This window comes from Rana temporaria, chromosome 2, assembly GCF_905171775.1.
Source record: "Rana temporaria chromosome 2, aRanTem1.1, whole genome shotgun sequence".
Lineage (NCBI taxonomy): Eukaryota > Metazoa > Chordata > Amphibia > Anura > Ranidae > Rana > Rana temporaria.
The window spans coordinates 131,748,305-131,767,132 of record NC_053490.1 but is presented as its reverse complement, the minus strand read 5'-3'; the positions used below and the strand labels follow the sequence as shown (position 1 = coordinate 131,767,132).

The 18,828-nt window shown below is 41.4% G+C and overlaps 1 protein-coding gene across 3 annotated transcripts in view; it reads right to left on the bottom strand.

The window, feature by feature from the left end:
- The window catches only part of LOC120929518 (SAP domain containing ribonucleoprotein), a 91,114-nt gene that overhangs the window by 8,520 nt on the left and 63,766 nt on the right, over positions 1-18,828 (bottom strand). For all 3 annotated transcript variants that reach the window (XM_040341063.1, XM_040341065.1, XM_040341064.1), the window contains one exon: positions 701-784. In XM_040341063.1, coding sequence (XP_040196997.1) covers positions 701-784 — 84 coding nt within the window. The remainder of the gene's footprint in view (positions 1-700; positions 785-18,828) is intronic.

Sequence of the window (18,828 nt, the reverse complement as noted above, 5' to 3'; positions counted from 1 at the left end):
CCATTTTCTCATTGCAACCACATCTTTTATATATTAACAAAGAATTGGGTAATTTATTGCGTTTGTGTACCCTAAAATGAACTTTAGTGTATTTTTTACTGAACTTTCACTTAGACGTTTCCGGTAATATCGTTGCACAAAATTTTAAATTACCAATATTTTTTTCTCTGGGATGTCTGTTTTCAGAAAATATATAAGGGTTAGGGGGTTTTATGTAATCTTCACACCTAAATTTTTTTAAGCATGTGTGCAAAAAATTGCAAATGCTGTTCAGGAAGCCAAAGGGTTGAAGTAAAGGTTTAAATTAAATATGATCACAAAATGTATGTAAAAAGATATTGGTGGACAATTTTAAAAACCAAGGAATCATAACAGAAAGCAATGTTTTTTAAAACTTAGCCGATTTTCTGGCCAGTAACTGCATATAAGAAAACCAGCAATTATTTTGCGTTTCCTTTATTCCCCCTTTGGCGTGTTAAATACAGCAAAAAGTTGCATAGGAGTTATAAGCTGCAATTTCTGCACGTAAATGGGAACTCGTCATAAACAAATGTAAAATGTTGTGTCCATAACGGATAGTGCCCATAATTTGACAATTTTTTGCAATGATTTTTTTTATGCGTCTGGGATCAGGTTGACAGAGGGGCCGGAAGTGGAAAAGAGTGGCCAAAAAAAAAGAGCGCATGTTAAGCATACGTACCTCAGAATCCTCAGAAATTGATGCAGAGTTTGTTACTATACCAAAACGTTCCTTCCTTTTCTTCAGCTTTTCATCATCTTCAGTCTGTATGGGTTAAAAAAAAAAAAGGGAAGATGAAAAATCCTATACTACATCAATTATATACCGTATACATATATTCCAATACAATAATAAAAAGTGATTAAGGTTTCAAGAGACTTAATATATTTGCATACATTGCCTTCAGCAATTCCTTAAAGTGATTCAGTGTGGAGTCAAATACTATTTAGCCAACTGCAGTTGCACGTGGTGGGCAAGCTGAGGGTTCAGGTAGTAACTCAATGGATCAAAAAAAAGAACTTCTTCTGTTCCACGCCAACCGAAAAGACTTGCTACGACAACATGGACGCCCCCACCCATTTTGGGACAAACCATCACCCCTAGCACCAAGTCAAAAGTCTGAGTTACTTTGGACTCCGACATGACAATGGATGCACAAATAAGTTCAGTAGTCACCGGATCCCACCATCTGCTGCGCCTGCTACGTAGACTCATTCCCTTTATCCCAAAAGAAGACATAGCAGTCGTGGTGGGAACGATAATCAACTTCAGACTCGACTATGCAAACGGCCTTTACCTCGGACTCCCAAAATACCAAATTGCTTGTCTACAAGTCGTCCAGAATACGGCGGCGGCACGACTTGTAACAGGAAAAAAAAACATGGGAAACAATCTCTCCCTCCCTTAGGTCCCTCCACTGGTTGCCCGTAAAAGATCGAATCACGTTTAAGGCACTCTGCCTTAAACGTGTGTAAAAGAAAGTGTGCCCCAATATCTATGCGAAAAATTAAAATGTCACAACCCAAATCGCGTCCTCCGATCTACCAACCAAAATATCCTCCAAATACCCAATGCCAGTTACAAGTCCAAAGGAAAAACGAAGATTTGCAGTCCAAGGAACGCTTTACCAACCAGCATCCGAACGAAAGGGAATCCCCAGGCCTTCAGAAAAAAAAAACCCTCAAAACCCATCTATTCTGAAGGCAAAAAAAAAAATACAAAAATAGTAGGAAATTGATACCAAGCGCCTTGAGGCGATTCAGTTCGCATATGTAGCGCTATACAAGTTTTTCACTCACTTATGAATTTTCTCAAGTTGAAAGCTGAAGAAAGAGTCCATGAAATATGTACTCGTGCACCCAAGTTCAGTGGCTAGTGACACACACTTAGCTTATAGTTGGAGCCTATGTTCAATCAGATCCTTCCCCTTAAACGTGTAAAAAAAAAAAAAATCTAAAAAAAAATGGGCCGAGATAAAATTTCTGACTTGAAAAGGCATTAGCTTTCCAAACTAGGAAATGGCCATATTTCATTAGCCTACGTTTCGTCACTACCCTTAAATGGAATATGCCATAAAGAAATAAATGTAGGTTGCCACCGCTGACCTTCTCTTCTGAAAATGCTGGGTAGGCAACCTGAAAAACAGAGTCTTGTTTCAACCTGGATGAGTAACACATCTAGTTCCCTAATGATAAACATACAAACTTTAAGGTAGTCACCAAACGATGGTAAGGCTTTCACTACATGCAGAAAAATAATAAAAGGATTAAAATATTAATGTAAAAAAATAAAACAATAGTATATAACGGTCAATTCTCATTTGTTTTTAATAGACAAAAAATAATTGTTTTCAAAACAGCTGCTACAAGAAAGGACACATCAACGATCATTTAGGATCGAGAAGGAATCCTTAGCAGTACTGTGAGGGTTAATGGATGAGCAAAATGTCATTAGGTTTTTAAGCTATACAAATTGTAAATTTCAAGTTGAATTACACCTCCTGTGTATTCTCCAACTGCCAAAAAGCACCACTGACTACTCAACTGTTCAGAAATATCTAGCCCACTTGACCTCTAGGCCAGCAAGGGTCACAAGGAGGCACACGTACAATGCTCCTCACTCTATCTTTAGCCTTATGCTGACAGCTTTTGATTCATGGGCTGCTGGAGCCCATCTGAGCTAAATTACCCCTATCCAAAAGCCATCAGGCAAGGCATTTATCAATCCTCTCCCTAGGTTTGTTTCTGCACCAGGCCATGCTCAAGTGCACCCACGGGCACCAAACAGCTGTTAGTGACCTCCTATACGAAGTGTCAGATGGCGTCTTTTCCTTTTTTTGTCTTACTTTAAAACTCTGTCCTACATAGATGTAGGTTTTCATATGCAATAAGAAAAAGAGGACAAAACCCCCAAAGGATCAAAGAAGTGAAAATATGAGCACGTGTGGCAGAGATGAATTGGGTAAATTAGGAAAAAGAAAAAAAAAAAAAAGAGATCAGCAGTTATAAAACATAGCATAATATAGTTGTATTCACAAAGTCCAGCAAACACAGGGATGGAGTTTTGCAGGAAGAAAAAAAAAAAAAAAAATGATGATAATAAACTACGGCTACTGAATACAACACGCGCCAGCCATGGTTTTAGAATGTCTAGCATCATGCCCTGTCAGTATGAAATCATGGATGGGCAACTGAAATTGCTTACATGGTTATTGGCAATAGTTAAAAAAAAAAAAAAAAAAAAAATCAAATTATGCATTGAAAAATATTATACATTTTCCCATGAGAATTTGTGTTTTATCATTCAAAAGCATTTACAACTTCAATATAAAAAAAATTAAAAAGTGTAGATAATTTCCATTTATAAACAAAAATCAGCTCACATTTATTTGATAAACTCGCACGAGATCTTTAAAGGGGAAAAAAAAACAAAAAAAACCCGCAAAATTGTTCAATCTCATCGGAAGTTTTTTTTTTTTTATATAGTCTTAATGTTTAATTTGTAACTGGATACAAAGTGTTTTGCAATGTCATAAGACATTCATTTCTAAAAAGGTACCAAAGGAAATAAAAATAAAATAAAAAAGTTAACCTGACTTTTTTTTTTTTTTTTAATCTGTAGATGCAGCAAGTGAACACATTACTCAGAACAGGCGTACCCAGAACCCATGGTAAGAGTGGTTTGGAATCCAGATGCAGTTAATTAAATAGATCTCAGACTAATGTAAACCAAGTTTACTTTTCAGACTTCAGCACAGTTGAAGTGTTTGCTTGGGTTCCTAAGACATCTGGGACTCAATATAGAGCAAAATATGAATACAGAGTGCCAACAATATACAGTGCCTTGAGAAAGTATTCATACCCCTTGAAATTTTCCACATGCCATGTTACAACCAAAAACGTAAATGTATTTTATTGGGATTTTGTGATAGACCAGCACAAAGTGGCACATAATTGTGAAGTGGAAGGAAAATTATAAATCATTTTCAATTTTTTTTTTTTACAAATATGTGAAAAGTGTGGCGTGAATTTGTATTCCCTGAGTAAATACTTTGTAGAACCACCTTTCAATGCAATTACAGCTGCAAGTCTTTTGGGGTATGTCTCTACCAGATTACATTTTTTACAACTAAATATGTGAAAAGTGTGGTGTGCATTTGTATTCAGCCCCCTTTACTCTGACAGCCCAACTAAAATCTAGTGGAACCAATTGCCTTCAGAAGTCACATAATTAGTAAATAGAGTCCACCTGTGTGTAATTTCTTGGTATAAATACATAAAACAGCTGTTCTGTGAAGCCCTCAGAGGTTTGTTAGAGAACCTTAGCAGACAAACAAACAAACCGCATCATGAAGACCAAGGAACACACCAGACATGTCAGGAATAAAGTAGTGGAGAAGTTTAAAGCAGGGTTGGATTGTAAAAATAAATTCCAAGCTTTAAACATCTCACAGAGCACTGTTCAATTCATCATCCAAAAATGGAAAGAGTATTGCACAACTGAAAACCTACAAAGATATGGCCGTCCACCTAAACTGACAGGGTGGGCAAGGAGAGCATTAATCAGAGAAGCCCATGGTAACTCTGGAGGAGCTGCAGAGATCCACAGATCTGGTGGGAGAATCTGTCTACCTTTATGGAAAAGTGGCAGTAAGAAAGCCATTGTTGCAGAAAAAAACCCCACATAAGTCCCATTTGCAAGAAGCCATGTGGGGGACACAACAAACATGTGGAAGAAGGTGCTCTGGTCAGATGAGACCAAATTTGAACTTTTTGGTGGAAAACACACCATACCCACTGTGAAACATGGTGGGGGCAGCATCATGTTGTGGGGATGCTTTTCTTCAGCAGGGACAAGGAAGCTGGTCAGAGTTGATAGATGGAGCCAAATACAGGGAAATCTTAAAATAAAACCTGTTCGAGTCTGCAAAAGACTTGAGACTGAGGTTTACCTTTTAGCAGGACAAAGACTCTAAACATACAGAGCTACCATGGAATGGGTTTAGATAAAAGCATATTCATGTGTTAGAATTGCCCAGTCAAAGTCCAGACCTAAATCCAAAATCGAGAACCTGTGGCAAGACTTGAAAATTGCTGTTCACAGATGCTCTCGATCCAATATGACAGAGCTTGAGCTATTTTACAAAGAAGAATGGGCAAAAATGTTACTCTAGATGTGCAAAGCTGGTAGAGACATGGCCAAAAAACTTGCAGCTGTAATTGCAGTGAAAGGTGGTTCTACAAAAAGTATAGACTAAGGGAGGCGGAATACAAATGCGGCCACACTTTTCAAATATTTGTTAAAAAAAAAAAATTTGAAAACCATTTATGATTTTCCTTCCACTTTACAATTATGTGCCACTTTGTGTTGGTCTATCCTATAAAATCCCAATACAATACATTTACATTTTTGGTTGTAACATGACAAAATGTGGAAATTTCAAGGGGTATGAATACTTTTTCAAGGCACTGTACCTGCATCAAATACATCATCTAGCTTTAGGAACTTTTAGTTTGACAGCTAAGCATGAATGCCAGCGGAAACCTGAAATCTGACAGCTGCTTTCTCTGTACCAAAAACATGGTCTTCCAGCATCTAAAAGTATACAGTCGTAACAGAGCTTTGCAATAAAGAGGACTCAAAGTATATGTAAAACACTCACCTTGTAAAACAACCCATTAAGTTTAAAGCAGAAATGAAAACGGGAGCTATACATATAAAAAAACATTATAAAATACCTTCCGCACTGCCCTTTTGTTTATAAGTGATCACATAAACACGGTTCTTGGCTGCATGAGCAGCTCAGAGCTGGGAGGAGGAGAAACAGCAGAACACTAATCTTCCCAGCGATTGACTGTGCAGGGGGAGCATTTGAGGACAAGTTGATCAGGAGCAAAGCAGGCAGAGTTCTCAGCACCGCCAGAAAACTGACAATGCTGTGCTCTCATGCCCAGTGTGCTCGTTTTTTAAACAGGAAAGCAGAGGGACCAACAGGAACACCAGGGATTTCACACAAAGGAAGCAATACAAAGAACAAGTACATGGTACAGCAGGCACAAATCAAGAATATGAAATGTTGGGTTTACATATTCTTTAACTACAGGTTTAATGGATTTTGCATTGCATTGCATTTTGCAGTTGACAAAAGTTTAAATGTCAGGCTCAGGAAAAACAAAACAAAAAACAAACGCACAAAAGTAAAGCTAAATAAGAAACATAATATATAGTACATTTTTCGAAGGCCCCTTTCACACTGGGGCGGGAGGTGCGGCGGCAGTAAAGTGCCGCCATTTATAGCGGCGCTTTACCGTTGGAACTGCGGCAGCATTCGGCCTCCAACGGTGTGGTTTTACCCCCCACTAGTGGCCGGAAAGGGTTAATACCACCCGCGATGCGCCTCTGCAGAGGTGCATTTGCCGGCGGTATAGCCGCGGTTTCCCATTGCTTTCAATGGGAAGGAGCGGTAAACACCCCGCTCTTTCACCGCTCCAAAGATGCAGCTAGCAGGACTTTTGGAGAGGTCCTGCCAGGGCACTGATCACACTGGAGAAACAACGGCCGCTGTTTCAGGTCGGTTTGCAGGTGCTATTTTTTGCGCAATAGTGCCTGCAAACCGCCCCAGTGTGAAAGGGGTCCAAGGATGTCTACAGTTATATTAAATCAAGAGTAAAGATTCAGATTATTGTACAAGATTGAGAACTGTCTCTCTTTAATTGGCATATACTGTAATTAGCTGTCTTGGATTCACACTTATATTTAGAGCTTCAGGTCGCAATTTGCAGCATTGTTTTGCCATTCAATTACAAATCATTAAGACTAAAAATTGCTAAATTTTTAAAACCTTAAATAATGGCTTTGTTGGAAATAAACGTTGTATTGATTCATATATTGGCATAGCAGATTAACTGATATGCAAAGAACACACTTCCTTCAATGTCTGTGCGAAAATTCACTGTACACAGGATCGCTTCTGCCTGTTTGGAGATGAATGCTGGCCTTGGAGCAAGTTAAAGTATTTCTGAACAGATCTTCAACAATTACATGCAGGACTTCACAGACAGCTGAACTATCTTTCTGACCCACTCAATAGGGAGTGGCGACATCTTGGCCCAAGGAATATGCAGCATGGCAGAGATTCAAAATTCCTGTTGCTTTCCTTCCCCTGCCGTGGTGTATACCAACTCAGTGCCTTTATACCACCAACCACGAGACCTGACGAATTAAGGAAGTCTCCCTGTGGTTAGATTAGACTCGTTTGGATTGCTTTATTTACACTCACTCAACCCTCCCCATTCTCCTTGCTTTTAAAAAACAGTAATTAACCCACTTGAAATCAAACTGCAAACAAGTAATACAGCGAGACAATATCTAGAGGATCAAAATTAGGAAGCACTTGATTGCTGAAAGGGTTAGGCCAAGTTCATTCTCAGGGTAAGAATTGTTAACACTTTCCTCTGAATCATGAGATTTATTCACCTCAAATTCACATCTTTACAATGTTTAGTGCTTCTTTAGAAGATATGTGACCAAAAATCAAAATTTTCAAATACAATTAAAGTGAAAACGTAATACAAGTATTAGAGAGTACGGATCATAATTGACAGAAGTCCCGATATGTTAGGTGGCCACCCCCAGACTGATGACCCCCTATGTATCCTGCTAAAAAGGATTCTAAATGGGAGCCCCACTTGAAACAGTTTTAATTGTTTACTATTTAAAGCAGAGTTTTAATATGCAGGTATTTGCTTCCACTTCCAGGCATCGATGGCCGCAGTATCCGTGGATATCTATGCCATGTCCAGAATATATACAGTAGTCCAAGGAGATGGTCAGAGACTGCAGACATAATACAAGATATGGTCAGAAACATGTCGTAGGAGTTTTTAGAGACATGCTTCTGTAGACAGCCATAAACTGAAGACATATTACATGAGGCTGCTAGAAATATACACTATAACAAAGCAATTGGGAACACCGATTAGTTCCTGCAAGGGCCACAAAATGTACAAAGTGCAGCAGGTCAGGCACCAGAGGCCTAGGGATAAATAAAAATTCAGGAGATCGACAGTCTGAGATGTTGCAACCACCATGCCCATCAACAAGTATTCCACTGCCAGTCACATAGCTTATTTAACTTTTCCATTCAATGAATGAATGAATGAATGACTTGTATAGCGCAACACATGCGAACTGAATCGCCTCTGGGCGCTTTTTCCAGCCAGAGTCTGCTTGGCTGGTGCGGTCATTTTACCCCGTAGGATCATGACACGCTTGGGACACACAGTCGTACACACATACATATATATACTGGGCCAATTTGGACAAGATCCAATTTTACCTACCAGCATGTCTTTGGAGTGTGGGAGGAAACCGGAGTACCCAGAGGAAACCCACGCAGGCACAGGGAGAACATGCAAACTCCAGGCAGATGGTGTCGTGGTCGGGATTCGAACCAGCAACCCTTTTGCTGCTAGGCGAAAGTGCTACTCACTGCACCACTGTGCTGCACTCAAATGTGGAGTTAAACAACTGAACCTGTTCCCCCATATATGTGTGCTTTTTAAAATTGCAGCCTCACGATTTACCCCTTTCAAAATTATATGATATCGGTGCCAATAAGGTATACAGTATACCTGCAATTTAGTAAAATTCTTCCAGTGCATCAAAGGAACAAATCACATATTATCTTAGCAAATGAGGTGCAGTTGTATACACCTCAGTCATCCAAGCAATAGTCTGTGTCCCCCCCCCTCTTGCACATTATTAGGTAATGGTATTCAAACCCAATTCAAAATGCAAGCAGGCACTTGTATTATGAATTTCGTAATAACACAGGTAGGCTTCTTGCATGTTCCATATGCATTCTGTTCACCCAGGCTTTTTTTTTTTATATACAAGCTAATTCGTCTACAGGGAATCAAAAAGGTTTCTGAATCTGTAGATATTGCGATTTGTATTGAGTTTTATATTAGAGCTGCATGATTAATCGTTAAAGAATCGATAACGCAATTCAACCTCGCTCGCGATCTTAACAGCATTTCCTTGATTCAGTGCAGACAGTTCACTGCTTAAGCCGACAGCTGTCAAAAGAATAAAAAAAAAAAAAAAAAAAAAAGGCAGCCTGCCAAGTTTATCACATCTTTCCAGCGAGATAAATATTAACATAGTAACATTTCCTTCTTTTCGATCAAAGGAATGAACTTCTGTCTGTAAATGAGGGCAGTTTTACCACTTGAAGGAGTTGTAAAGACAAAAGGTTGTTTTAACTTAATGCATTATATATGCATTAAGATAAAAAACCTGTGTGTAGCAGCCTCTCCAGCAACCCCTAATACTTACCTGAGCCCCGTTCTCTCTCCAGCGATGTTCACCAATGTATAAGCCATCTGGGACACTCCTCCTGATTGGCCAAGACAGAGCCGCAGCACCATTGGCTCCTCCGGCTGTCAAAGTCAGCCAATCGGGGGCGGGGCACGGTATCTGAATATATACACGGAGCTCTAAATCATCTCGGGTGCCCCCATATAGAGCTGCTGGCTGAGGGGGCACTGGATAGGAGGGAGAGGCCAGGAGCAAAGAGGGACCCAAGAAGAGGAGGATCCAGGCTGCTCTGTGCAAAAACAACTGCACAGAGGAGGGAAGTATAACGTGTTTTTTTTTTTTTTATAACCAAGCCTTTACAATCACTTTAAAGACTAAACCTTTTTCTGACACTTGTTGCTTACAAGTTAAAATAAAGTATTTTTTGCTAGAAAATTACTGAGAACCTCCAAAACACACACACACACACACACACACACACACATATTTTATTTATATATATTTAGCAGAGACCCGCCTAGAGAATAAAATGGTTGTTGCAACAAAAAAAACTAAACAGTAGTTAGCCCAATTTTTTGGGATGTGAAAAATTATGTTATGCCGCAAGAATCGTGATCTTTATTCAAATCAAACCTGTCCCCAATTGGTTACTCAAAAAGACGACTTTATAAGTAAATATAGTGGAAAAAATAGGAAAAAACACTGCGCTAAACAAGAAAATGTGAAAATGCTGCCAGTACCAAAGAAATAGATACAAATATTGGGAAATATGGTAAAGGATGAGGTACGGCGCAAAATCTATTAATGTGAGTATTTGGTAATGTTACCAAAAAATAAAAAATGAATACAAGGTGTTAAGCAAAAAACACAAAATATACCACAACCGAACGTGATAAATATGCCAAAAACAGAATAAATGAGTGACTAGTCAAAAAATGTATAAAATCAAAACTTGTGACATGACACAAAATATGATAGGAGTGATTAAATTGTCCATAAAAAAGTCCCAGATGAGATGAAAGTGAGAAGTGAATCCAACAAGTGATCTCTTAATAATGGGTGTTTGTGATACTAGAGATTAAACCTTCTTCCACCAAGTGAGCACCCAAGTGAGAGAGATGTAGTCTCCTTTCCAGACACCGAGACCGCAGAGAGGCGATCAAACCAGGCACAGGGTTTTTAAAGTCTCCCAATAGACTATAAGCTGGAGCTGGTTCCAATGTATTCAATCAGACACTGACGGGTATCTCAGATAAAAACACAAGAAAGAAGCCCATAGTGTAGACTGCGATGCAGATTTTAATGTAAAAAAAGATAATGCACTTACAGAAATTGAAGCAATGTATGCCCGATAACGTATATCGTGTGCGGTGTGCAATCAAGATCTCGGCGTCCTCTCTCGTTCCTTCTCCTTTGCTACAATTTCTGTAAGTGCATTACCTTTCTTTACATTAAAATCCGCATCGCAGTCTACACTATGGGCTTCTTTGTGTTTTTATCTGAGATACCCGTCAGTGTCTGATTGAATACATTGGAACCAGCTCCAGCTTATAGTCTATTGGGAGACTTTAAAAACCCTGTGCCTGGTTTGACCGCCTCTCTGCGGTCTCGGTGTCTGGAAAGGAGACTACATCTCTCTCACTTGGGTGCTCACTTGGTGGAAGAAGGTTTAATCTCTAGTATCACAAACACCCATTATTAAGAAGATTGTTGGATTCACTTCTCACTTTCATCTCATCTGGGACTTTATGGACAATTTATTCACTCCTATCATATTGTGTCATGTCACAAGTTTTGATTTTATAAATTTTTTGACTAGTAACAGACTGTCACTCATTTATTCTGTTTTTGGCATACTTATCACGTTAGGTTGTGGTGTATTTTGTGTTTTTTGCTTACCACCATGTATTAATTTTTTGGTAACATTACCAAATACTCACATTAATTGATTTTGCGCCGTACCTCATCCTTTACCACATTATAAGTAAATATAATAGCGCTCAAACGTATATCGAAAGAGGATTTTAATGTGAGTTTGCCAGTTGGTCCGACACCTGATGGGTTTACCCCATTTTATTATAAAACGCTTGGGGCAAACCTTGGCCCCAAAATCTATCTTCTTTTGACTCAATATTAGAAGGCAATCCTATCCTGACATATACTTCCCAGGCACATGTCACTGTATTGATAAAGCCTGATAGACACATTTCTCTTCTTACGACTTGAAGCGGTTTACAAAGATAGCGGCAATAAGATTTCTTCCCCATCTGGAAAGCATTATTCATGCAGATCAGTCGGGTTTTGTGCCTGGCAGGGAAGCAAGGGAAAAACACTACCATTTACCAAAACCAAATAATGAGGTCAAACCTAAACACTTTAAAATTTGTATCCAATCAGGCAGGCCCTTGCCTTATATAGTTGAAGGTAAATCTAAAGAAATTAGTATACTGTATGGCCAGCTTAAACGGTTAAGGACCAGCTCCTGTACATTTACATAGAATGTAATGGCACCAAAAGGCAAGTCAACGTATATTTACGTCAGTTTGAATTTGCCGCCATGCGCTCTGCGCCTGCTGGGAGCTCTGTAACCGTGGCCCCCGGGACCTGTGGCAGCAAATTTACACTGTTATACAAGCTGTATACTCACTACTTTACATTAAAGCAAAGTAATTTCTTCAGTGTTGTCACATTAAAACTATATAAAATATTTAGAAAAACGTGAGGGGTGTACTCACTTTTGTAAGATACTGTATAGTTGTAAAAGGTTGGGCCAACTCAATAGTGAACCCTACTGACTAAGACTGGGAAGCCTTTAACGCTCATGTGCGTGTAAAGGCAGGCGTCCCAATACATTTGGTAATATAGTGCATGTCTGTATGGACAAATGCTGTATAGTTTTCTTTTGAGAGTTAAAACTGTTCTGTGATGAAGCACTCTCCGCGAGATCTGTGCAGATCTTCAGTGGGAGAGATCTGGCTCTTTCTGAAACAATTATTTACCCCTAAATTCTTTGGAGAGAAACATGTTTTGGTGCGGATGTTTATGAAAAAATAGAATTACGCAAACCTGACTAATAAAAACCAAAAACAAATAGCAGTAGGGGGTTTTATTTATCGTTTTCACATTCCTCTTAAATTAACCACCATACTGGCACAAAACAAATATAAAATGTGGACACATTTGTTGGTATCCTATTAGCTCATTAATACCATGCTTCATTACTCTTGGAAAGTAATGAAATTAAATCGTACAATTTGTATGCATTTGCTATGTAACAGAGTAAAGCAAACAAAAGACTTGTTGGTACCTCTAGAAAAATGTTTTGTAAATGTGGAAATGGGGATATTTCAAACACTTATTTTAATACTTTATTTAGGTGATTAACCAAAGGATTGACAACCGTTTTATATACATATACTGCATTTCTTCAAGTCGCCATATCCACACATAAGAATCAGTCATTTTACAACGGATTAACAAGGATTGTTCACCCATCTTTACCTGGACTGTGCCCAGTACAAGCTCAGCCAGGTGAGCGTTAAATCATGAGGTGTTGTGAAACTGGAGGACAGAGGAAAATGACATGACCCCTGTATGAACAGATTGATAGAGCAAAAAGGGGAGATTTACTAAAACTGGTGCACACAGAATCTGGTGCAGCTTTGCATAGTAACCAATCGGCTTCTAACTTCAGCTTGTTCCATTTAAGAAGTTGTAAATATTTTTTTTTATTTTTATTTTTGCTGAAATGACTGTTTACAGGGTATAGAGACATAATAGTTAACTGATTCCTTTTAAAAACGATTAAAAATAGATAAAAAATCAATCATATAATGTACCTGTAGTTTCTAGTTTCGTTTTTGCATGTTTCCTGCCTCTGCTGTACAGAGCCACAGAGCCAATACAGGGCAGTGATGGTTTGGAAAACGAAACTGATTACTGTGTGTCTAAAACCCCTCAGCACCAATCACACCTCCTTGATTAGTGACCACAGAGAGAAAGCTCCCAGTACTGTGGTTATCAGGAAACAGACAACCAGGAAGTTTGGAGATCAGAGAAGAATCACAGCAACTTGAGAACAAAAACGAACAATGAGGACATGAAAACAGCACTGCATTAAGGTAAAGGAAGCTATTAAGATAAAAAAAATTCCTCTACAAACCCTTTAAAGCTTGGACAATAAAACCTAGAAGCTGATTGGTTACTATGCAAAACTGCATATTCTGTGTTTACCAGTTTTAGTATATCTTCCCTAACCACTTAAGACCTGGACCATTATGCAGGTAAAAGGACCTGGCCAGTTTTTGCGATTCGGCACTACGTCGCTTTAACTGACAATTGCGCGGTCGTGCGGTGTTGTTCCCAAATTAAATTTGGCGTCTTTTTTTCCCACAAATAGAGATTTCTTTTGGTGGTATTTGATCACCTCTGCTTTTATTTTTTGCGCTATAAACAAAAATAGAGCGACAATTTTGAAAAAAAAAATGCAATATTTTTTACTTTTTGCTATAATCTATCTATAGTGCTATATATCCCCAAAAAAGATCTAAAACATTTTTTTTTCAGTTTAGGCTGATACGTTTTCTACCTATTTTTGGTAAAATAAATTGCAATAAGCGTTTATCGATTGGTTTGCGCAAAATTTATAGCGTTTACAAAATAGGGGATAGTTTTATGGCATTTTTTTTTTACTACTAATGGCGGTGATCAGCGATTTTTTTCGTGACTGGGACATTATGGCGAACAGACAATTTTGACACATATTTGGGACCATTGTCATTTTTACAGCGAAAAGTGCTATAAAAATGCACCGATTACTGTGAAAATGACAATTGCAGTTTAGGAGTTAACCACTAGGGGGCGCTGAAGGGGTTAAGTGTGACCTTGTGTGTGTTTCTAACTGTAGGGGGCAGGGCTGGACGTGTGACGTCAGCGATAGTCGTTCCCTATATCAGGGAACAGACAATCACTGACATTGCCACAGTGAAGAACGGGGAAGGTGTTTACACACACCACTCCCCGTTGTTCAGCTCCTGTGACTGATCGCGGGACACCGGCGGCGATCGGGTCCCATGGGCGCGGTCACGGAGCTTTGGACCGTGTTGTGTGCCAGCGGCACGTGCGACCCACGGCTGGGCTCTTAAAGGAAGGTATGTGTACGTGCCTGTGCCCAGCCGTGCCATTCTGCCGACGTATATCGCCGTTAGGCGGTCCTTAAGTGGTTAAAAAGTCTTCGAATAGATACAAGCTGAACTCAATGGTCAAGGTACATCAGTTTCTGATCGCACCATTTTGAATGACAGTGGGCTCAAAAGGAAGACGACCAACGAGGAGAGGACTCTACTGTTGAAAGAAAAACATAAAAAAGCCAGACTGAAATGTGATAAAATGCATGACGACAAAATTACTAAATCCTTTACGGACAAATGAGACAAAACAAGAGCTTTTTGTCATGTCACATCAGCTCAATGTTCAGACAACTAAAACAAAGCATCTAAAGAACAGAAAACATACTGTGAAACATGGAGGAAGCTTGGTGACGTTTTGCCGCGTCTGGCACCCTGAATACAGATTATGCAGGGTACAATGAAATCTAAGGATTACCAAAAAGGAATTCTGTGACAAAATGTACAGCCCAATGTCAGAAATATTTCTCGGTTGAAAGTGATGGGTATTTCCATCAAGACGACCCAAAAACACACAGCTAAAGCACCCAAGAATGGCTAAGAACAAAACATTGGACTATTCTGAAATGTCCATGAGCCCCGATTCTAATCCTATGGAAGAAGCATCACACGTAAAATCATGCCCAATTTCTTCACACCTCAGATCTGACAATTCCTGCACCTTCACCTCAGATCAGCCCCAATTCTGGCAACTTCACACCTCAGATCAGCCCCATATTCTGCACCTTTACACTCCAGTCATAATTCCTGCACCTTCACACACACCAGATAAACTCCAGTCCCCCTGCCCCTTCAGACCCCAGATCATTGCATTAACTGCGCCGTCAGACCATATCAGCCCCAATTTCTGCACCTGTAAATTAGTAGTTCCCAATAGCCAACATGGTTAGGAACGCAGGGCATAGCACAGTATTCAGCAAGGTGGAGGATGGGGTCAGCAGGGCAGAGGACTGAGGTCAGTGAGGCAAATAATGTCGTCAGCAGAACAGTGTACAGGAGCAGCGTATAGGGGTCAGTGTTGGAAAGGAACAAAGCAGAGTTCCTCCTCCCCAAACCGCCTACGCCTACCTCCTACAGACACAGCCTCCATCAGCACAGTGTATAGCTCGCTACTACAGCTTTGCTGACATTTCTTTTTATATTTCTTTATTAATTTTCCGTATAAAACATTACAGTGGATGAGTTTCTCCTCTCGTCTGCACATAAATAAAGTGATACAATACATAATATACCAAAAAGAAACCCCCTCCCCCAAACCCTACACCATAACCTCTCTGTCCTGGAACCTCCCCATCTTCCTTTCTTACACCGAGTCCATCTTAAAAAAAAAACTTTTCCCCTCTTCTCCCTCCTTGGTTCGGATTATTTACCATTCTATTTTTAATGTATTGCATTATGCTCCCATAACTTCTGTGTATCTTATGGAGTTCTTATAATCTACCCATTCCTTTCATTTCTCCTCGAACTCCTCTATTCCCTCCTCGTCACTATACCTTAAAGCGGGAGTTCACCCAATTCCTTTTTTTTTTCTATTTTCCCCTTAGATTCCTGCTCGTTGTGTCTAGGGGAATCGGCTATTTGTTTTAAAATATGATCCGTACTTACCCGTTTTCGAGATGCATCTTCTCCGTCGCTTCCGGGTATGGGTCTTCGGGAGCGGGCGTTCCTTCTTGATTGACAGTCTTCCGAGCGGCTTCCGACGGTCGCATCCATCGCGTCACTCGTAGCCGAACATCGGTGCGGCTCTATACTGCGCCTGCGCACCGACGTTCGGCTTCTTTCGGAAAATCGTGACGCGATGGATGCGACCGTCGGAAGCCTCTCGGAAGACTGTCAATCAAGAAGGAACGCCCAGTCCCGCAGCCCATACCCGGAAGCGGCGGAGAAGATGCATCTCGTAAACGGGTAAGTACGGATCATATTTTAAAACAAATAGCCGATTCCCCTAGACAAAACGAGCATGAAGCTAAGGGGAAAATGTGTAAGCTATGGGTGAACCTCCGCTTTAAGTATTCTAAAATTTTGGATTTATTTTATTGCACCAAATCTTCAAAGTGGGTCTTTCCGGTTCTTGCCAGTGTTTAGGTATTAGGCTCTTAGAGGCATTTAAGAGCTGTAGAAGCAGGGTTCTCAGGTATTGCTTAGTTGGCCTTCAAATACCATGGAGTAAACACCCCCACGGGTCGTCTGGGACTTTGATGTTGGTTATCTCTCCAATTATTTGCCTGATCTTTCCCAATATTTGGGCCATAGTCTGATGTTTCCTTTTGGCATTTAGGTGCCTTGTCGGGGGGTTATATACCAATGAAGCAAGCACTTATAATTTAGTTCCATCATATTGCTATTAAGCCCAATCTCGAAATAATTCACCTGTGTTCCAAATTCCTCTGTCCATTTCCTGATGTATAGCAGTATCTCCAGATTTTTCGTGTGGTTCTATATTTTAGAGATCCTAGGAGGTTGCCCCCGTCCTTCCCTTTTCCACACATGGGGCCAAATTCTCAAAAACTGTGCGTAACTTAAATTTCAGCAGTTAAGTTACACTGACTTAAAATTTCTACCCAAGTGCCTGATCGTCAAAGCACTTAGGTAGAAATTACACGCTGTGTAACTTAAGTGCCGCCGTCGTAAGGCGGTCCTCCTCTCCTGGGGGCGTTTTAAATTTAAATGAGGCGCGCTCCCGCGCCGGCCGTACTGCGCATGCGTGTGACGTCATTTTCCCGACGTGCAGCGCGCGAACGTAATTAACGCCGGTCGGCTTTGAGAATTTCGACGGGACACTAAAGTTGCGACGGGTGAAAAAAAAAAGACGCGCCGGGAAAACAATTAATTATAAAAAAAAAATGACAGCGTCGCTCGGCATGCATTCCTGAGAGGGAGAACTCCATGCCAATTTTCAAAGAAAAAACCGGCATGGGTTCCCCCCCCAGGAGCATACCAGGCCCTTAGGTCTGGTATGGGTTGTAAGGAGACCCCCCCACGCAGAAAAATTGACGTAGGGGGTCCCCCTACAATCCATACCAGACCCGTATCCAAAGCACGCTACCCGGCCGGCCAGGAAGGGAGTGGGGACGAGCGAGCGTCCCCCCCCCTCCTGAGCCGTGCCAGGCCGCATGCCCTCAACATGGGGGGGTTGGGTGCTCTGGGGCAGGGGGGCGCACTGCGGGCCCCCCCACCCCAGAGCACCCTGTCCCCATGTTGATGAGGACAGGACCTCTTCCCGACAACCCTTGCCATTGGTTGTCGGGGTCTGCGGGCGGAGGCTTATCGGAATCTGGGAGTCCTTTAATAAGGGGGCCCCCAGATACCGGCCCCCCACCCTAAGTGAATGGATATGGGGTACATCGTACCCCTATCCATTCACCTGTAGGCAAAAAGTAAAATGTAGTAAAAACACAACACAAGGCTTTTTAAAATATTTTATTATTCTGCTCCGGAGGCCCCCCCTGTCTTCGTTATTAGCTCAATTACCAGGGGGGGCTTCTTCTTCCACTCTCCGGGGGTCTTCTCCGCTCTCCGGGGGTCTTCTCCGCTCTCCGGGGGGGCTTCTCCGCTCTCCGGGGGGGCTTCTCCGCTCTCCGGGGGGCTTCTTCCATCTTCTCCCCTCTTCCGCTCTTGACTCGGCGAACCCCGGTTCTTCTGCAGCTCTCCAGTGCCTTCTTCTTCAGCGCTGGCTGCCTGCTATGTTTGTGTGTTAGCTCGATTTCAAACAGGCAGCCGGCGCGGTCTTCTGTGACGCCAGGGTCTTCTGGTCTTCTGTTCTTCCGATGTTGCCTCGTCGCCTGTTGTCGCTGCAATGATGGAAGCGCGCCTTGCATCCCATTTATATAGGCATCACCGTCCCATCATGCTCCGGTAGGTACCCACGTGGTGGGTGCCTACCCACGTGCACCCACCACGTGGGTACCTGCCGGAGCATGATGGGACGGTGATGCCTATATAAATGGGATGCAAGGCGCACTTCCATCATTGCAGCGACAACAGGCGACGAGGCAACATCGGAAGACCAGAAGACCCTGGCGTCACAGAAGACCGCGCCGGCTGCCTGTTTGAAATCGAGCTAACACACAAACATAGCAGGCAGCCAGCGCTGAAGAAGAAGGCACTGGAGAGCTGCAGAAGAACCGGGGTTCGCCGAGTCAAGAGCGGAAGAGGGGAGAAGATGGAAGAAGCCCCCCGGAGTCTGGAGAAGCCCCCCCGGAGAGCGGAGAAGACCCCCGGAGAGCGGAGAAGACCCCCGGAGAGTGGAAGAAGAAGCCCCCCCTGGTAATTGAGCTAATAACGAAGACAGGGGGGGCCTCC